Source organism: Dermacentor albipictus, unplaced genomic scaffold, assembly GCF_038994185.2.
Source record: "Dermacentor albipictus isolate Rhodes 1998 colony unplaced genomic scaffold, USDA_Dalb.pri_finalv2 scaffold_35, whole genome shotgun sequence".
Lineage (NCBI taxonomy): Eukaryota > Metazoa > Arthropoda > Arachnida > Ixodida > Ixodidae > Dermacentor > Dermacentor albipictus.
The window spans coordinates 585,835-607,956 of record NW_027225589.1 but is presented as its reverse complement, the minus strand read 5'-3'; the positions used below and the strand labels follow the sequence as shown (position 1 = coordinate 607,956).

General features: G+C 43.4%; 1 protein-coding gene across 1 annotated transcript; it reads right to left on the bottom strand.

The window, feature by feature from the left end:
• Positions 1–9,189: 9,189 nt before the first annotated feature.
• Positions 9,190–21,356, bottom strand: LOC135897232 (sulfotransferase 1B1-like). Its single transcript, XM_065425815.2, has 3 exons — positions 21,077–21,356; positions 15,251–15,726; positions 9,190–9,732 (listed from the first exon to the last, which is right to left on the bottom strand). The coding sequence occupies exons 2-3, from the start codon at positions 15,704–15,706 to the stop codon at positions 9,247–9,249; spliced, it is 942 nt and encodes a 313-aa protein (XP_065281887.1). The 5' UTR covers positions 15,707–15,726; positions 21,077–21,356; the 3' UTR covers positions 9,190–9,246.
• Between the last annotated feature and the right edge of the window lie 766 nt (positions 21,357–22,122).

Below are 22,122 nucleotides of genomic sequence, written 5' to 3'. Positions count from 1 at the left end.
CGTGAACTGAAAGTGCCAACATCAAATTATTGTGCAAACCCTAACCACCGTTTGGCTTTCGTAGCGATTGTTTCAAGTGTTTAACGTACACATGAAAAATATTACTCTCAGTGGGAATGATAAGCCTATCCTTCTGCTTGGCAGACTCCCTGTCTGACGTAAATGCATGAGCGGTGCACTCCACGCCTGACACAGTCCTTGGGAGGAAGATAACTCTGAAACACTATACTGGTTGAAATATATATATATATATATATATATATATATATATATATATATATATATATATATATATATATATATATATATATATATATATATATATATATATATACATATATATATTGATTTATATCTCAGAGTTATACAATATGCGAATGCCTCGTAGCTGACACGAACCAATGCAATCTTGTTTGCCATCGCTTGGAGACACCCATTTTTCTTTTCATTTCGCCTAATTAAATTACTAGTCTTAATCTGTCAACTTCTGAAATATTGTATTTAGATTATAAGTGTCAAAGAGAAAATTCGTAGAGCAACATGAAAAATTCCCCCCCCCCCCCAGATATCTGTTGCGCTATACGTGCCACATAAACGTTTTTTCCGAGCGCGAACTAAGCCCAAGAATACACGCCAAGTGCCTCGTGCTGCAGATCACGCAGCGATTTTGCACGCATTCACGGGCTTCTCCCACACTCGGAAAAACACGTTTGTGTAGCACGTATTGAGCAACAGAAAGCGGTCTTGGGAGTTTTAGAGCGCAGCTCTTTGGCGTCCGTTCCTGGGTTTCGCGTCGGCGTTGTCGTCGGCGTTGTCCTCGGCCTCGTAACCAGCTCCGCCCCCCTTCGCTGGAGTGGGAGACGAAGGACGCGAGCCGCGAATGGCGGAGACCAATGAGAGCGGCCCCTTCAGTGACGTGCGCGCGCGATGCTGGTGTCATGCGGACCCTCCTTACGGCTCGATGCGCACTCGTGTCTGGTCTCAGCCGATCCGCTCGTTTCGTACTATCGTCTGCTCGCGCCACAGCTCTCGCCCGCGCCTGTTTGGTTCTGTTGGGTCGGTCTCGTTCGCGCTTGTTTTGGTTGTTATTGTGTGAGATTGTTTCTTAATCTGATTGTATGCGCTATGCGAATTGTATAGTACTTTCTGGAAGCCATGCGGCACCAGCGATCACACTGGAACCTTTGACGAGTCATGTATAAACGCCGGCTCGCTTGATCCGCAGATCAGATTTTCGACCATTACCGACTCTGCTACATGTCTCTCTCAAATTCTTTGCTTCAAAATATCGCGAAATGGAAACACGTATAGAGCTGCGCTCAAATTTCGCATTAGGGAGTATCGTAATCGTCGGATAATTTTTTCATGTCACTCTTCAAATTTTCTCATTGGCACTTCTAATCTAAATACAATATTTCAGAAGTTGATTAATTATTTAAGACTAATTCGTATAGTAATCTTGTATAGTTAGCTAAAGAAAGTAATTATGGCGTTAAGATTAATGCCGGTGTAACCCTGTCATCTTTGATTGCGAGCGTACCCGACTTGTATTGGAATCGTTTATCCCTATCGACAATGGACGCTGCTACATGGTCGAACGATCCAGATCAAGCTTGAGTAAGTTCAATCACACCAGTTGAAGTGGGTCCAGATGAATCACCGAATTTGTGTAATATGCTGTAATATATATATATATATTACAGCATATTACACAAATTCGGTGATTATAGCCTTTATATATATATAGAGCCTTTATATATATATATATATATATATATATATATATATATATATATATATATATATATATATATATATATATATATATATATATATATATATATATATATATATATATTGTAGAACTGTTGTGCATTGATTGTCTACAACTCTCCGAAACGCATGGTCGCCGGCCTATAATTTCGGTGAGGAGGCGTGATCATAGTGTGCGGATCGCGACTGCATCAATCCGGACCGAGCAAGATCGGGATCAAAATGACGGAACTATGCATACGGGCTGAGCCCAAACCGTATTGGGCCCAATCGCAATGAAAAAAGACGGCGTGGCACGTGTATAACTCGCAATAGCCTTTATATGCAAGTTGTAGTTTGAAGCCGGTCTTTCAAATGCTCAGCTGTAGGTTTATTTGAACTGCATTCCGGAGAGTTGCACATTATTTTCTGTGTGACGCGTAAAGTCATTTGCAAGCTAGCAACTGCAAGGGCAACACTTTAATAACTTCTTCAATCGGATATCATATTCCCTCTCATGAATGCGGTACTACTTAGGCATAAGACCCCTCGACCCGTATTCAGAAACAGCTCCTAGACTAGAATTGTTTCTAACAGAAAAAACAGCTAATCTTGACGCCCGACTTATAGTTAGGGAATGCAACAGGCCAAAGGCAAATAGCAATTAAGAACGAAACTCTGTTGATTCCAAGCCTTTTCGCTGGCAAGTGCTGTTGGATATTGACCGTCCGAACTTCGCTGAAGTGCCCGACATAGCCATTGACAGCGATCTCTTTCATTAACTACAGTTTTCGCCTTTGGCAAATGTTTTTAATGTATACCATGAGTCATACAATACCCCTGCTGCTGAAGAAGTAGCGCAAGTAGAAGGAAACAATAGTGGGTAGATCCACCTAGCTCTGTTTCACAGTGCCTTGTGCTGTGTATACCTGGCGCCTTTTCAGCGGAGCTAGCCAACGGCTGTTTGAGCTTAGAGTAACGCGACTGCTATCTCGGCTACTGGCGGCCAGCAATCCCGCCTGCTTTTCGTTTTTTTCCGGGCGTTGCTCTTGTGAGGGCCATTTTAGTGCTGCTACTGATACGGTCACCGGCTCGCTGTGTGAACATAGGTAATTTTTTTCACTAAACAAAGGTACTTTCTTTTGCTGAATGTTAAGTGTATGCGAGAGCTGTAATTTGCGTAATTCACGTAAGCCATTGGCTTACGTGAATCTTGTACTGCTTTAAAGCGGATTGTGCTTTAATTACTGTACGCGCCTCGTATGCTTAATGCTTACGTTACGGCGATTTCCTCTAAAATGTAGCAGATAAGTTGGTTTGTTACAATCTTTTCGCAACTTACTCCTTCTCTTGAACATTTTCTTCTTGTTGGGCGTGCTCCGGACATTGTTTTCATGTATCGCACAGAAATAAGATATGTAAATCAAATGGCACACTTTTTTTCTCTGCATACCTAACTGCTCTCGAATGTATCGATGCGCTTTGTTCCAAAAAATAGTAATTTTATTCTAACGACACGTAGCCACAATAGGTACTCTACGAAGATAAGCACAGGCGAGTGGGAATATTAAACCATGCGTATGAAACGCGCACCTAGGAGTATATGTGAAGCGAAGGTTCCTTGAAGTTGCAAGTCAAATGCTGTTAGTTGCCGATTTCATTGTTGTGTCTTTCGTGTGAAGGAAAGTGGGAAAGCGCCTGTGCTCTTGAGCGCGCGTGTTGTACTCAATTTGACATATACGGCGACCAACTCTGAGAAGTAGTTGGCGTTGTCGTGATAGAAGTATTAGTGCCATCGTGGCCTAATGATTACATCATATGGCTGCTGTTGTGGTGCGACCAGGAGTATGATTCCACCGTCGCGCAGGTAATTAACTTTTCCTATAGTGTTGTTTGTATATATGGCAGGACCGCAGTACTAACCAGCAGCCACGTCCTTCAGGCAAGTATCGGAGGCATCGGAAGGAAAACGTTCGCGTAAAAAAATTATTCAGGGGCAAATTGTCATGCGCAGTCCACATGTACTGGTCGCGGGCCATACCGCACGTGCTCTTTGAAATCCGCAAGTTTCCCTGTGCTGAACACATGGAGAGCTGAACAAAAACATTAGGGTTTTCTGATGAACGCAGCCACATTCGAGCTAGGTGGGAATTTCATCAAGTAGCACAAAGTAATATCACGCGCCGTTCCATGCACAATGTCTAAGTGTGTGAATGCAAATGGGATTCTTACATTTGCAGCACAATTCAGTTTTTTCAACACGGAGATCGAGCTTCTATGCGCCTGACATTGAGGTAGTATATAGCATAGTCTTTGATTGGAATAAATCTAGTAATAAAGATCTAGAAGCGGCTGTCGCGAGTTCTCTAGAGTGGTAATATGCGAGAGAACTCGTAGCTAGTTGTGTTCATCACGTTTTTCGGTTGAATTGGAAATTCATGCAACTGTAGTGGCACGTCTTTTATGTAGCTTGGAAAAGTGGCAAACAGAGGGCTTAATTCGCATTTTACCCCACTGCCTGTGTGATCGTCTGTAGCACCGACAATGGCCTTGCGGCTACGGGCTCACAGTTTCAATTGCGATGCTGTTCAACGGATGACAGTCCTCTTCTGTACTTCACTTAGCTGTACTGACGCAGTTCTTCGGCGTGACCTAATGAGCACACTGAATTCCTAGAAATTCTGTACTGACATATATTTTGCACGATGCGTTAAGCCAACGTACCATTCCACAGTATCCTTGTAATTTCTAGTAGCAATGAAATATTGTGACAATTATTTGCCTTATCATACTTTTCGTTTCAAGTGTAACGCATTGGGTACGATCGTGCCCAATGCGTTGGGTACCCTTTAACTTTGGGTACGATCGCAGCCACTATGACACTATTTTTTCCCTCAAGGTGTTCAACATATGCTTTTTTATGTGTACTAATATCACTAAAGCAGCTGACTTGAAAATCCGCCATCAGCATGAAATGTACCCTATCATTCTTGCTTTACGCGCGCTTTTCTTCAAAATGGTTCCCAAGTTCTTCATGTTCTCTAATGCCTCATATAGAGTTTTCATTTTGAACTTCTGAAACAAGGTTATAAGGTGTCAGATAGATGTAGAGTTAATGTAGATGTAAGGGATGATGATCTTGCAAAGAAAAAAAAGAGCTAAGCTCCAATATTTACAGAAATTGCGGTGTCAAACTTATTGATGGCAACTGTGAGCGCATTCTCGGCCTAGTAATGGGCTCTGTATCTTGCTCTTCCACAGATATAATTCAACGGCTGCATTTGCTGCTGTCAGGGAGCTGACAATCATGTATTCTTATCCAGGCACCACTGGCAGCATCTCTTTGATGCCGCTGGAAGTACTGACGCTCCACTCACTTCCATTTATTTTACTGTGAGACATAATATTAGTGCGCTATCTGCGAAATCCGCGCCGTATATTGTTTTATTTTACGACATAAACAGTTGGAAGAGCGTTTTTTACTCGTGACTCTAAACGTAACGCCACATCTACCACATTATGTTTGTTGAACAGATACATGGCGTGTAAGCTAAATTGGGCCACGTATTAAAAAGTAAATAAACGGACGCTAAGCGTGTGGAATTGGCGTAGTATGGTTCTGAGCTATATGGAGCACGTCCTGCAATTTTTTGCACTATACCCCTAGGTGGGCAATTAACAAACATTGCTTAATTAGCTTACCAAATAGTAACTCCAGCGAAATATTTTGAATGCGAAAGCTGTAGCGCTCGTTGAGAAGCATCGGATTATTCCGTCTATGCTAGAATAACTGCCCTGTTTAATTTATTTCCAGCCTTCTTTAATTTACGCGATATAAAAAAAGGTACCACGTGACTGCCGCCTAACGCGTCGCACTTTTAGTGCCGGCAAATGTAAGTTGAAAGAATTTGTAAAAGCTGCTCCGCTCACAGAGATCGATGCAACAGGCTTTCGGGGACTGCGATGGACGTTAAGTGAGAAAAAAATGGCTGTGGCTTAGGTAAGGTTAAGCCCAGGATGCGAAGCATACTAGCCTTATATTTAGTTGTTAAACCACTGTTTAGCCTGGTGAACTGCTGTTGCTTGGCTATATTTGGTTCGGCTAGACGAAGAAACAACACATGCATTACTGCTTCGCCTTCAAGAGTGGAACGCGACAGCGTTCCCGTCGACCCGCCAAGGGGTGTAAGACAATGGGCTACAGGGCAGCGAATACGCGCCCCGCATTGGAGGCGGTGAGCGTCGAGCAAAGCAGCGTTCCGCGCGGCAACGAAATGTGCGCCTGAGCAAGAGACGCACGCCTTAGAAACAGCTCGTTTCTAAGGCAACACCGCATTCACTAGAGGCGCTTTTGTACCACTTTGAAGCATCGTACTCGTGGCTCAGTGGTAGCGTCTCCGTCCCACACTCCGGAGACCCTGGTTCGATTCCCACCCAGCCCGTCTTGCAAGAGTTGAGCCAAAGCCACTTCTCCTCTGTCGTGACGTCACGGTGTCACGTGGTTTCAAGGCGACACCGCCGCGCCTGAGGAGCTGGGTTGAGCTCTCGTAATATGCTTCGCATAAAAAATGGCCGTGGCTTAGGTAAGGTTAAGCCCAGGATGCGAAGCATACTAGCCTTTATTTTCGTTGTTGAACCACTGTTTAGCCTGGTGAACTGCTGTTGCTTGGCTATATTGGTTCGGCTAGACGAAGAAACAACTCATGCATTACTGCTTCGCCTTCAAGAGTGGAACGCGACAGCGTTCCCGTCGACCCGCCAAGGGGTGTAAGACAATGGGCTACAGGGCAGCGACTACGCGCCCCGCATTGGACGCGGTGAGCGTCGAGCAAAGCAGCGTTCGGCGCGGCAACGAAATGTGCGCCTGCGCAAGAGACGCACGCCTTAGAAACAGCTTGTTTCTAAGGCAACACCGCATTCACTAGAGGCGCTTTTGTACCGCTTTGAAGCATCGTACTCGTGGCTCAGTGGTAGCGTCTCCGTCCCACACTCCGGAGACCCTGGTCCGATTGCCACCCAGCCCGTCTTGCAAGAGTTGAGCCAAAGCCACTTCTCCTCTGTCGTGACGTCACGGTGTCACGTGGTTTCAAGGCGACACCGCCACGCCTGAGGAGCTGGGTTGAGCTCTCGTAATATGCTTCGCATAAAAGGGGCTTGCCGTTGTAATAAAAAAATTCTACAACTAAAATGCGGCTGCCACGTGTGAACGAGATATGGGCCCGGAGCCAGCATGTTTTTTTTTTAAGTCAACCTTTCATCACTCTATCAGCCTCGTCCCCTCTATCATGTTTCTAAAATGGTCCTAAAAAGAAATGCCTGTGCTGCGTTTAATGTTGCTTTCGGTCCCTTATCGCATTCGCATGTGGGAGCCAATTATTCGTTGGAAAAATTTTTTTAAGAGGGTACGCCCCTTTTGTTAGTTAACGCATCGCAGTCCCGCAGTCCATTGCAGTCACCGGCAGCCTGTGCAATCGATCTCGCAGTGGGTTAGCCGGCAGTCAAGTGGCATTCTTCAATTTCGCGCACCTTAAGGAAAGGCTGCAAGAAAAAAAATTAACAGTGCAGTTATCTTAGCATGGGTGAAATAATACGATGTTTCTGCACAAGTGCTACAACTTCTTTATTGAAGATGTTTCGCTAGAGTTACCCTTTAAAAAGTGACAAGTAATTTTTTTTAATTACCCAGCTCGGCGGATGGGAAAAAATATAATGACGTGCTCCATAAGGCTAACAATACTGAACCAATTCTACACGCATAGCGCCTATGTTTGTTTCTGGTAGACTGCGCCCAAGTTAGCTGAAACACTCTGTATTTATTTATTTATTGCCTGAAAGGTCTCTTTTCGAGACATTAAATGAGGGAGTGGTGCGTTAGTGACAAACAAAAATACTACAACTTAAAAGAGATATTTTCGGTGAGTCGCTTGAATGCAAGTGGGCCGATGATAGTGGCTACTTCGGTGGGTAGGCCATTCTGGTCTCGTGTTGTGCGCAGAAAAAAATTGCTGAAAAGTCGCGGTATTGGCTTGTGGGTGATATACTGTGTTAGTGTGACTGGTACGGGCAATGCTATGTGCTCTTTTTGTCTACGGGTTTTCAAAAGGCTCATAATGAAAAAAAAATTATGAAAAAGGTTAAGACGTGCTATTCTATTCTATTCTAGTTGTTTAATACAGGGAGGAGCGAGGAAAAAGTTACGACGTAGATAACCTAGAGTACGATTAGCAGAATTTATTATGTGGTTAACATGACAGGTCCAAGTTAAGCCACGGGAAATATACACACGAAGATGTTTGAATGAATCAGTTGTTGCAATCTGCATGTTATTGATGCTTTAGCTAGCCATATCGTAATTACGACGACGATGAACAGACATTAAGACGATTTTAGCTACATTTAATGACATGAGCCAAGTGTTGCACCAGTTTCGTGTGCGCAATAGGTCATTTTGTAACGCCAAATGATCGGTGGGGTGAGCAACTGCTCGGTAAACCACACAGTCATCTGCAAAGACTCGGATATGAGAAGAGATATTACAAGGCAGGCCATTGATGTATATTAAGAAAAGAAGGGCGGCTATCGAATAGCGTGTTCTCATTGTCGCAATACAAGCAAGAGGCCCAAACAGCCGTTACTGAACTCGGCATCATGAAGACAAACCACACGAGTCACTTGCGTGCTAAGAGTACAAAGCCTATGTTGAAAGATTGCAGCAGAAAACACCCTCTTGAAAAGTGGAATTTTTGCACTATGATACTTGGTGGCGATGACGAGATACCTTTATCATCAATGTGTGTGTGTGTATGTGTGTGTGTGTGTGGTTGTTGGGAAACATAGAGAAACGTTTTACAAACCGGTAACAAATTGGATACCTAATAATGACTAATCGGAAAGTTAGGCGAAATACAAAAACGTCTGACTTGCTTTGGGCCACGGCAAACAACGTTACCGCGGCGCTGTCCAGCTGTGTGACAATCGCATGATTTGAAATTTTGGCGCAAGTTACGTGGAACACCCAGTACACACCCGAAATATTTATTTTCGTACTCAACATTTTTTGTACTATATTGTGTACTTTAGACGAAGCAATAAAAATAAGCTGCATGGATGACCTCATGAAGCTGCTTACATGGCAAGATCGAATAGTATATCAAGAAGGCACAAGTCAAAAATGCAGCAATCCCTTTACTGGATGCTCCTTTTTGGTAGGTGACACCTTGCAAACGTGCGCATATCAAGTGAATGCCAGGTGGACAGAAGAGTACCAACACCTTTACAATCAGTAGGCTATTTTTTCGCTTTTGTTGAACAAATATACAGCTAAATGTGCGTATGCTAACATATATATATATATATATATATATATATATATATATATATATATATATATATATATATATATATATATATATATATATATATATATGTATGTATACATGTAAGGCCATGCGTTTGCACCATATCATGCACATTGCGCTCATACACCAGATTTCTTCATGGGAGATCACAGCCTTCCCAGAGTGCCATGACGTCATTTCCCTGTGTCTTTTTCCTGATCCATTCTTTCGTTCGCTGTACCTGCTCAGCAGTAAAATAGTTTCGCCAATCGCCGACGATTCCGTTGCGAACAAAGCCGGAGCCCTCGTGCATTTCGTCCTTTAGCTCGGCCACGTCCTTCAACCCTGCAAACGTCTCTGACATCTCCGGTGAAGCTTTCAGCATCATCTTTGCCAGGTCCGCTGGTTTTACATTGAAGATCGCCTTCATGCTTTCCAGACTGCAGGCGTGGAGGACTCTCTGAAGAAGGTCATCGTCTTTACGCAAGGCAGTTCCGTGTTCTTCACCAAGAAAATCGGCGATTTTGAGCACTTCCGACCTTGTGTCCGCCTTCAGTTGTTCATATGTGATGAAGAGAATATTTTCTGCTCCTCGATGCTCATACCATGGCAGTAGGTGATCGAAGTAGTCGCCGTAGAGGACCTGGGCAAGAGAAAAGCGATCTTTGTTTAATATAGAGGAATAGACACGGTAGATTTTATTAAGGTGACATTAGGTGACTACACCATTGACTTTTTCATTTTTTCTAAGGTAATGTGCATCTACTCTACTTTCTTCAGTTTGTTCAATGTTGAACTGCGTTTTGTGTTAGTTCTTACATAAAGCTAAAATCACTCTGCGCACGGTAGATTGTATTATTAAGTTAAGCCATGTGTGAAACAGGGTTCTTTAGGTGGCGAGCGCAATTTACAAATAGGTAGTCTCATATTTAGGCAATATTTAGCTGAAGTCTATTTACAAACCTTTTACTAGTATAACGGAAACGATGCTGAGTGCGAGTAGTTGCAGGATCATACCTAAGATTCTTCGACTGACATATTACGCAGTCTTTTATAGACTTCTGTTAGACTATATGCGCCGCCTATTTGATACGGAGAATGGGACCGCAGGTCTGCATGTGCGGATAGTTGAGCTGTTATTCGTCAAGCGTAAGGCTCAAGCACCGCTAATTTGCTGGGCTGGAAACAAGGCAATCTCTTAAAGTGACAAGGAATCTCATCCTGGTGCCCTTTTTGTTGGCTAAGGATTAAGCCATACGTTCAAATATAGGGCATAACGCAGCCGAAATTATTTTAGTAACCTCAATTGCTGCCGCACCTTCGCGCGAAAAATATAGCTTTTAATGTGGGTGCACCGCCGTTGCTGGAACATATAAAATCATAGTTCAACCCGAAGCTATGAAATGTGCTCTTCTATCATTGTCTTTCAAATGACATAGGTTTTATATGCCCTCATTTTGTCCCATATTGGTATTGTTTGCAACATAAGCTAGTCATTATTCGAGTACCTTAAGGCAAGCCAACAAAACGTAAGCAATCTTACAATGCTCACGTTAAGGTCGGGACAAAAATAACACGAAATAAAAGACGTCCAGGACAGTTGGTGTTTATGGAATATGCAATTCATTCGCTCTCACAGCCACTTCAGGGACTCGTTATTGTTTCATAGTTATTAGGATGTTGTGAAGAGTTGGAGATAACGGGTGCCTGTACAGCAGAGCTTACAGACTGGGTGTTTTGCCTATGTTGTACTAGGCCTTAAAAACGAATAATATAGGTCCGTGAACAAACGTTTAAGTACCGCAGGTTACCAAAAAAATTGACTTTACTGGTAACTAAGACGGACCACTTGACGCGGACGACCCACTGGAAAACTCCTGCCACCAAATTTTCCCTCAAGTGCACAATTTCAACCCACATTCGCAGGCAGCACCAAAAATTTGCGTTCGTGTGGAATCCCTGGTCCATACACATTTTACTCACGGGCACATTTGATGGGATTAAGAGCGACGGCATAATTTTTTACTAGTTGCGACGAGTTACTCAGTAGAAGACAGGAATTGTATTTATCTAATGATGCTACTTGAACTCTGACAAATCGTATAGGATGGATCAAGGATGCTGTCGCCCTCTGGTACCCTAAACGCTTTGTGAGTGCTGCAGATGGTGTATGGGCCGTAGGGTACGTGAATGGCCGTTACCAAATGGGGGCACAAGGTAAATTTATTCGCGCAATAGAAATGCTTAGAAGCCAGGGCTTGTTGCAGCTAGTCGCCATCTCAGGGTGTAATTTTGCAATTGTGCACCTTCCCAATTAGAAGTGTCCCCGTTTGTTTTGCACAGGACGTGTCAACACCAGCGTCAATAAGTGACCGCCATACTGCTGGCGCACAACTACGCCCTCCGTCAATGGAGTTCGTCGCACTAGTAGATGGTGTGGGCTCTCACGCTTGCATCAATATCCTACGCTTGTGCTTCTTACGCTGACGTGCACGTTCCACCGTGGTCTACACAGCTGAACAAATGTTTATCTCGCTACATTAGTCTTTTCACGCCATTTCCGGGGCCCTAAGAGGGGGGGGGGGGAGGTGGATAGTTCAACGTAGGGGCGCCATAGGTGAGCACGCGTGAAATATTTTCAGGAAATAATTCGCATTGGTAGGCCGTACCATAACTGATGTGCAGTCATGTGAGGACGGGAGACAGACATGACCGAGGAGTGAATTCTTTCTGCTACACAGCGATACTTAAGTGGCTACTATGCTGACAGAGACCTAAGCGGTGATGACTTAACATGTTTTCGTTAGACGCGGTTTTACCAAGTGATTCCTTGTGAAGATCCTTAAGGACGTTTCAGCAACATCATGATGTTGCTGAGTTGCAAATGTTTTTGCGATTGCTGTACGCATACCTATGCTGAAAAAGGTACGTAATGGGTGGAGAATTTCAAATAAACTTCCAGTTGGCAGTCAGCGCTTGTGTGTGGTATTTGTTTCCTCGTGTCCTTGTTTTATTCGCGCTGTTTAACCTCCGTTCCATATATGACCCAACTAGCCCTCATCAAGATCTTGCTAATACGTTTATTTGTTCTTACATATAATTTGTGGGCTTTCCTCAAGCTCGGGAAAATGAGCTACGTTATGAACAGCATCGTAGAAACAGCACTACTTGTTTATGAGCAGGGTCTGCAGCTGTTGCATTGTAACTTGTGCCCAATTGAGAATTATTCAACAAGCGTGTTAGGTAATTGCACTTTATAAACACATCTGAGCAGCCTGGGCGACTAATAATAATATGTGCTATCTCTAAATAACCTAAGGTGAATGACTATTTTTGAAGATTGCTTCAAGGCACGCGAAACACGAATAGACAATAAACAATTTATACTACATTGGGAACGTGTACATTCTTTTGTAACATTAGGTAAAGATTCGTGGAACACCGCCCACAGCAATTTCCTATTGAGTGTTCTTGAAGCAATGGAGAACCATCCATGTTACTGTTAGTGATTTCTCACACAGTTCCTGAAACATGAGGTGGCCTACATACTTCAGCAGATGTGGCCGCTTTCACCATGTGATAATTCACGAACACGTCTTTTTTTTGAGTTTCAGTTTAAGTTTAGATGCGATTGTAATTTTGTACAGAAAAAGTAGCTCTAGGAGGTGCCATAGTCAAAGATTGGGAAGGGACCTCCAACAATAAGTGCATAGAAAAAGTGCACTTAATGCGGTTAACAGAAGTAGCAATACTATGAAACAAAAAAATATTAACAAAAATGTCAAGTCCTGATAATAACCTTAAAGTTTAGACACAAAAGGCATATCCTGGAAGTATTATTGCACATACAGAAGCGTGAAATGAACAAAACAATCATTTTCTAACAAGTGGTGAAAAAATTCGTCTTAGACAAATGAATGGAAAGAGATGATTTAATTGACGGCGGTAGTGAATTCCATAGTGATGTTCCCAAAAAGTTCGCAGTAAATTTGCCGTAGTTTCGGTAGCAGGCAGTTATTATGGTGTTAAAATCGAGTGCGAATGAAATGTGGGGTTTGGTCTTTTGTTATCAACGATAGTGGTAATTTTCCTCGACAAAATTTATACGTCAGGACACCAAGAGAACATTTATTAAAGTCCACCACTGACGAAATAAAATATGCGCGGAGTAATGGGAAGGCACTAGATGAAAAATGGCTATAAGGGATAATTCTGAAAGCTTGGTTTTGTGTGTGCTGCCAGGGTGCCAAGTGAGTTACGTAGGTATTGCACGAAAAATAAATGCAGTGAGAGATGTGGCTGTGAACAAATGCGTAGTAGTCTGACATTAATATACGTACAGGAAAATATGGGTGGTCTTTTATTAGTATTCTGATACCACATGCCGTTTTACGGGCTAATAAATATATGTTAGTTGTAAATTCCAAATGATTGTCAAGTTCAACTCCAAGAAATATTGCATGTTCACCAGCCTGAAGCCAAGTCGTACCAATGTTAATGCATGGCTTCTCATCTACACTTTCTTGCAGTGATGAAAACAATTACAAATTTTGATTTAGTAGCAATAATATTGAGCACATCTCCGCACCAATTAACGATTTTAGCCGCACCAATAATGTAAGATATTAGCGATTCCAAACACGTATTAGATGAATAAATTGTTGTGTCATTAACATATAAAATACAACTAGAATTTGTAATGCATCTTGGTAGGTTATTTATGTACACGAGAAATAAAATTGGTCCTAGTATAGAGCCTTCTGGAACCCCTATGTTAGTTTGCTACGAGAATGAGTACCGTATGAGTATAGAATGAGAATTAGTATAGAGACGACATGTTTTCGATCATGTAAATAACTGCGAATTAGCGAAAGTGGTGGACCACATATGCCAACAACGATTAGTTTAGCAAAACTTATGTCATGATTTATTGAATCGAAAGCTTTAGAAAAATCAATAAACAAAGTGCCAGCCAATTTACCTGTGTCGATGGCTGTTCTAAGATGATAAGTTAAAGTAATGAGCGCTAATTTAGTTGAGTACCCAGATCGAAAACGAAGTTGATTAGATGACAAAATACTGAACATTGGGAAATAGCTAGTTAAACGCACTACAAATAAGTATTCAATTACCTTGCTGAAATATGATAAAACAAATATAGGCGGTCGTAAAATAATAAATTTTTGCTACCCTTTTTGAAAAGAGGAATAACTTTGGCGATCTTTAAGCAACAATGAAAGATGCCAGTTTTGAAAATTAGATTTATTATGTGTGAGAGTGCTCCACTGACAAGGTGAGCTATAAGCGTTACATCATATGAGTTGTAAAACATCAGATGGCACGTGTAAAAGTTGTTGCTATATTTATTGTGTTTCATTTAGTGTGGCACTGCGCTAACGATTGGGTCTGTAGCTTGTGCGAAAAAAGTAAAAGAATAATGTTTAAAACAGATATATCAGCAGAAATGGCAGTGACGCTGATAGAATATGCACTGAAATGCGGCGTGAAAACCAGATAGCGGGGCCTTATCAACAAACCCCTGTAATCCTTGTCGTCAGTATGACAATAGCAACATGTCTTATAGAAAAGAGACATTGCTCTGTATCTGGTACTGAGCAGTGCAGCATCTTTTGATGATTTCGCCTTTTCCAAGAAACGAGCATGGAATGAGAAAAAGATCGCCACCATCTCTTTAAAATATTCTGAGTATGATATGCAGCAGTTTTGATAAGAATTAAATCAAAAGTGCAATCTGTTTGTAGCAAGCAGACTTCTCACTTGCTTGCTTATGTCGCAGCTATGGCAGGGGTCTTCATATGGTACTGCGTCGAAATACGACCGATTCTGCAAACCCGAACTGCGTCGGAGATGCTTCTATCAGCACTAAGCGGCCAAGGGTACTCTCCACTCAGTACCTAGGGGTAGTAAGAACTTTGGGGATAGCTCTACACACACGCTAAGGATACATAATTGCTACTAGTGTATGCAATCGTCGGCATCAAAGTCATAATGGATCTGTATCTAGACACCAGCTAGTGTCGAAACTGCAGACGCTTGGCATGTGTATAAGTCGTCTGAATAAAATTACCTGCGGTAAACAAATCGAGATGCGTCCAGAATCCGGATGTACCTCGAAATGATAAATAGGGTAAAAAAGTTACCTTTCCTTCCAAGTAGAGGCTGAGGAACTTCTCAAAGGAAACATCGGTTACAGTTCGCGGAGTCAGCCCCTTCATGAAGTGGTAGAAGGACACGGCACAGTCATAAGGGTTCCTGGCTACGTAGATGTACTTGGCACAGTCCACTGGACGTAAAACGCTGAAGGGGAAGTGTGTTATAATGGGGCCAGTTCTCAACGGGTTCTCAGCAGAACTTGCTCCAGTCAAATCGATATACGGGCACGTAATTCTGAACTCCACAATGGTGGAGACCGGCGCCGCATGTGTTAAGATGTTGTAAACGATAAACTGCGTCCAATTGGTGCCGCATTTCGGGTACGTAACGACTAGGACGTCTCGCTCCCGTGGTTTGTAGTTCATTGCGGAGAGGATAGCTTCATCCTTGAAGAGCTTGTGCATCCACAGGCCTTCGACGTAATGGTATGACTCTTCGTCCATCGTGGCACAGTTCGGTGGCCCTGCGCATTGCATTGATGATAGATGAAACATTTAAATTGGCAGTGACAATGCGATAACGTGTTATTAAACTGTACTGTGGTAGAGCGCTCACGATAACTTTGTCTGTTTATGGAGAGTGGTTACAACATGAGGGATGAAACGTGAGAAATGAAAAACACGAGATAACCAAGAGATATACGGATCAATTTCTAAAATGATAATAAAGCCAAGCGTTATGAAAGAAGAAAAAGAAACCTATACGTGTCAACTTGCTCGAAGTATTGTGATGGCGCGGATCGACCAGGCCGATAACTAAAGAGGGCGTTGTTAACACGAATTGAACTACCGGAGTATTCGAAGCGTCATGAGGTACGCGTATTTTGTTTATTGTTCAAGTACAATCTGCTGCCAAGAATAGCTTACGAGGACCAACGTTTTTCATATATTAAGTGCACCGCCAGAGTGAAGCTTACGTCCTAGCAACGGGACTTTTCATATTTTTGAAGGCTACCGTAAACGCGCGCCTTGTAGCGTTGCCAGAACAAGGGTCTATTCGCCTAGTTTGACAACACCACTGGCTTGTTCGATCTTGATACGCACGTCGAACGTGCCGCCACGACGCGTGGCCTGCAAACTGTACGCTACTGTATTGCTCACCAGTGACCGTATTTCGTGTCACTTACCAAGCGTAAAATTATTGAAGAAAATATATTTGAACTATATAACTGAATTATCATACGGTATTCGTCAAGTTCCACATGCTCCCCAGTCATTCTAGTGCAGAAAAAGGATGGCACCGCACGCTTTCGCTTCGACTATGGCATGCTTAACAAAATCACGCGTAACGGTGTTTAACGCCTGCGACGAAATGGCGAGGAGCAAAAATCGTAACAGAGCGCCGAATTATTTGACCACCTTTGACATTTGACCAGACTACCGGCAGATGGCGATGCACTATCAGAAAAGAACAGCTGTTTCTTCCTGCCCAGGTGTGCTCTATGGGTTCCTTCTGATGCACTTGAGACATTGCAATGCACTTGTCCCATTCTACAGTATGATTTCAAATTGAAAACAATATCATAATATATTTTTACCCATCCTCACATGCTGAGGTTTGAAGACGCGCTCGTCTGTGTTGCCTAGGATAGACTACATCCTTTCATCGAAAAAGGAAAATGAACAAACAGACAAGAAATTTGACGGAGCCCATCTCACGATCACTGCCGATGTCAATCCGTCTATTAGGATCAATAGAGTTACCCAACCTTTTGCCACCTCTAAAATGAGTTACGTATCAGGCGCGTAGTTCAGCGGGGCTCCTGTTTCACACTTTCCTAAAGCACTCGATGCCATTTTGCGCGGCCTCCTAAATGCGCGGCGTGCCCGTGCGTGCCACGGCTTATAAAGGCGTCATGCGGAAACCTCGCGCTACTTTCAGGAAGCACTGCGCCATCTGGAGGCACCGCCGAGAAGTCCGCGCAATGCCTCCCTGAGGACAGGCGTGGTGCGCCGGCGCCTGGAAACATTGAGAGTTGTTCCCTCGCTTGCCGCACACCGAGTAGTGCGTACTCAGTGACCCAAGCTGGCGACAGGTTTATTGAAAAGCCCCACATACACCGTGCACTCATGGCGTAGCTTGCTGAAGCGCTGCCTTGAAAGTGCCACATACCCACTGAATTTGTAGGGCAGCCTGCTAAAGCGTTAATTTACTGCCCTTGAGAAGCCCTTGAGATGTGGTTTTGATTCCGCTCAGCGTTCGCAAATTTGAGGAATCTGGTACCACAATCAGCAATCTGAGGGTATTTCACGAATTTTCGCCGCGCTATGTAAGTATACATGCACCCGCCTGTCTGTTTCTATTCATACATGTTTGTTTTAATGTCTAGAAGTCTTAGAATCCTTCAGGGACTATTATGAGCATAAGTATGCACGTTTCTGTATATGTATACGTATCTATGTTTGTATAAAACCATTTTTCCCGCTAACTGGCTTACTGGGCAGTCAATGATCGAATAGCTAGGGCGTCAGACTGCCCTTCACCGCTGACAGGACTCGAGACCAACCATGAGATGAGCTTGGGTCACTAAGTGTGTGGCTATGCGTACACACGTGCTGCTCTTAAATGAATCACTTTCAAGCCAACATGAGCAGCTGCAGACACGAGAATGGGTAAGTACCGCTGTTGGAAGAAACACTGTGGCGCTGACTTGGAGAACTAGGTATGTCCCTTCCTGCAGTGCGCGCTGAAGGAAAAGTCTTGGAAAGCAAGCGTGTAGCACTGCTGACTGGCCATTGCTTCATGCACACGGCTGTGGGAGCGCAATGACGAAGACGATGACTCCACCCACAAGTAACATGCTGCATTGGTTTCCTGCCAATGGCCGTAGTCGGTAAAAGCCACGAAATTATGAGCAAGCATGCAAGCAAGGTATCGCACGCTGTCGACTGACAGGTGTTGGCCGCACAATGCGCTTATATCGGAAAAGTTGAACATTAAAAGCGCCAGGGTGCTTTTAATCAGTGCGCCGCAATGTGGCTCGCGGGGTTGCTAACCATGTAAAAGCACGCGTAACGCATTCCTCTTTTGCGCCTCTCACACCTTGGCCACTTGACACTTCTCTACGAGAGCGGGTCAAAGACCTGAACACTGCCAGTGATAACCCCGCTACCTACGGGTACTCTCCGTAGCCTTCGGCTATCTCCCATGGCCATTTTTTCTTCATTCTGCATGTTTTCTCTCTCACCCCGTCTTGTCTTCTTTCTTTTTTCTGTCTTTCCTTTCTTATTGCGTTGTTATTTCTCTACCTAAATATATAAAAAGACTGTGGCAGCAATTTATTGTATGCCTTGAAAAAAAATTGGTCCACTGACCGAGAGCCAGGTTAGTAAACCAAAAATGACCCTGAAGTTGTGCTTCTCGTCAGCTGAAGGTTCCAACATCGGATAATTATTATCCACTAAATAAACACGGTTTGGCTTTCGTAGTGAATGTTTCGCGTGTTTAGGGGATCCACCAAAATATTTCTTTCAGTTTGAATGACTAGCCTCTGCTTCAGTTCAGTAAATTGCCTGTCTGTCGTGAATGCTCGAGTGGTGCATGCCATGTATAGCGTCGTGCATGGTCCCTGGGATGAAGAGAAATTTGTAAGATGGTACTGGTGGTCATATATATATATATATATATATATATATATATATATATATATATATATATATATATATATATATATATATATATATATATATATATATATATATATATATATTCTCATCGTAAGAAGCCTACAAGCAATGATACCAAGGACAACATAAGGGAAAGTACTTCTGCTTAATATATAAGTAAAGCAACGATAAATTAATGGAACTAAAAGTGGATAAAAAAACCTTGCCGCAGGTGCGGAATTTCCCACAACCCCCGCCATCATTAATTTATTGTTTATGTCCTTTATTAGGCACGAGTAATTTCGTCTATGGTGTCCTTGGTGTCAGTGTTTGTTGGCTTCTTATTATGTTAGTATATGACTAACAAAAATCATGACCATCGGTTTACCCCTTTCTACTGGTCTATATACATATCTATATATCCAAATTACTTTTCTTCTCACCATAATGTCAAAATGTCAAGTCATGTCATAATGGGTTGAGAAGTGTCACTGAGTAAATTTGTAGAGCAACATTACAAACTCCTGATACAGCTTTCTGTTGCTCCGTACTTGCCCCATGATAGTGTTTTTTTACAAGCGTGAACGAAACCCGCGAATACACGCAATGTCTTTGGCATAAAAATTGTTATCCCGGCCACGGCGGCCGCATTTCGATGGGGGCGAAATGCGAAAACACCCGTGTACTTAGATTTAGGTGCACGTTAAAGAACCCCAGGTGGTCAAAATTTCCGGAGTCCTCCACTACGGCGTGCCTCATAATCAGAAAGTGGTTTTGGCACGTAAAACCCCAAATATTATTATAAAAATTGTTACAGCGCAAAGACATGCAACCAAAAGTGTCAAGGACGGGATACTTGTTGGTGTCATGTGTTGTATGTTAAGTATGCACCAACTCGCCCAGAAAGTAGTTTTATTGAAATACACGCAATCTGCCTTGAGGGGGCAATCGCGCGGCAATTTCGCTTGCATTCGCGGGATTCTCCCACGCTTGGAAAAGAAAAAGCTTTTATGTAGCACACATTCAACAACAGTTTCATGTTACTCTAGAAATTTTCTCATTGACGCTTCTCATTTAATTATATTTGAGAAGTTGCTAATTTACCTAAATATACTTCGTATAACATTCATGTATACTGAGGAATGTAAATTTATTATTGCGTTAAGATGAATGGCAGTGTCACATCGTCTTTTTTCATCGCGAGCGGGCCCAATTTGTGCCGGAATCATTGATCGCTATCGACAATGAGCGCATCTGCATTGAACAACGATCCAGATCAAGTCTGAGTGAGCTAAATCACACCAGTTGTAGTAAGTGGGTCTAAATCATTTATCATATTTGTCTAATATGGTGCAAAAATTCTACCATTGAAATCTTTTTCTTTTTCAAGAAAATATATATACATTTTTTGTAGGACTGTTTTCATCTACTGATCGTCTGCAACTCTCTCAGATGCATGGTCGTCCGCCTACAATTTCGGTAAAGATGCGCGATCGTGATGTGCGGATCGCTATGGTATCAGTCCGCATCGACCAAGATCGCGACCAAAAGGGGCGTGACCATGCATACGGGCTGAGCGCAATCTGGATTGGGCCCAATCGCAATGGAAAATGACAGCCTGACACTTGTATAATTCGCGATACCCTTTATATGCAAGCTGTAGTTCGATGGTTGTCTTTCAAAAGCTAAGGTGTGGGTTTATTGAATATGTATTCCGGAGAGTTACACATTATTTTGCATGGGACGGGTAAAGTCATTTGGTTGCTCACAACCAAAAGGGCTACACTTTATAGCTTCTATAGTCAGATATCTCATTCCTGCTTATGAAAGCGATACTGCGGGGGCATAAAACCAGTAGACCCGTATTCAGAAAAAGCTCCTGGACTAGAATGTTTCGAACAGAAAAAAATCTGCTAATCTTGACGCTTGACACATAGTTAGGAAATGCAACTGGCGAAAGGCAAATGACAATTACGAAGGAAAATCGGTTAATTCAGAGACCCTTTGCTTGGCATGTGCTGTTGGGTAGTGACCATCCGAGCTTCGCTGAAATGTCCAACGCAGCCATTGGCTGCAATCTCCTTCATTAACTACATTTTTCGCGTTAGGCCAATTTTTTTGTTAATGTATACACTAGCCATGAAATATCTCTGCTGCTGAAAAAGTAGCGCAAAGTGGAACAAAACAATAGTGGCTAGATCCACCTACCTCTCTTTCACAGTGCCTTCTGATGTGTATCCTTCGCGCTCTTTCAGCGGAGCTGGCCAACGACTGTTTCTGGGCTTAGAGTAACGCGACTGCTATCTCGACTACTGGCGGCAAGCAATCTCGCCTGCTTTTTGTTTTTTCCGGGCGTTGCTCTTCTGAGAACCATTCCAGTGCTTCTCCTACTGATACGGTCAGATAGATAGAATAAACTTTAATGTCCAACAGAAAAGGCGATCTACCCACCCCCGGACACGCAGGTCAGGGGGCGAGTGCCGCCGCCTCAGATGCAGGCTGGGAGGCCTTGGGTCCCAGCAGCCTCTTCAGCCGGTTGGACGAGCCGGAGCTGGAGCTCAGAGTCCGAGCTGCGCAGCAGGGTCTCCCAGGTGTCTCTACTATCTATTTTGTGCGTTCCTCCGGGAGAGCACGGACATTCCCAAATTATGTGGTCGAGGGTCCCTCTCGCCCCACAAAGATTACATTTATCGCTCCTGGCCTCGGGGAACATGTGGTTCGCCATAACCGGGCGCGGATATGTATAAGTTTGCAGTCGTCTCCACGCGACTGCTTGTCGTTTAATTTTGGGTCTGGCGGGGATACCAGTCTACGAGCCAATCTATAATGCTGCGTGATCTCCCCATATTTTATCATGCGCTCTCCGCTCCCTCGGTCATCGAGGGGCCCCGTAGCGGCTCGGCGGTAGAGATCTCGAGCCAGCTCGTGGGCCGCCTCGTTGCCGGGGACGGCTTCGTGCGCCGGAGTCGAAATTATTTCATTTTTTTCTATCTAGCTTTCTCTGGCCTAGGATTCTGGCCCCTAAAGGCGAGATCCTTCCCTTGCTAAAATTTTGTCTGGCAGTTTTGCTGTCACTGATCACAAATTTCGCATCCGTTCCAGCGCAAGCTAATGCGATCGCAATTTCCTCGGCAAATTCTATGTTCTGCCCGCGCATATAGAAGTTGCCGAGGAAATTGCGAACGCATTAACTTGCACTGGAACGGACGTGAAATTTGTGATCAGTGACAGCAAAGCTGCCATACAAAATTTTA

Bases quoted from the DNA above. Each gene is read 5' to 3' on its own strand.
- LOC135897232 (XM_065425815.2), bottom strand. From the start codon at position 15,706: ATGGACGAAGAGTCATACCATTACGTCGAAGGCCTGTGGATGCACAAG. The intron at 9,733-15,250 runs GTAACTTTTTTA...TCTCTTGCCCAG, and splicing joins GCCTCTACTTGGAAGGAAAG to GTCCTCTACGGCGACTACTT.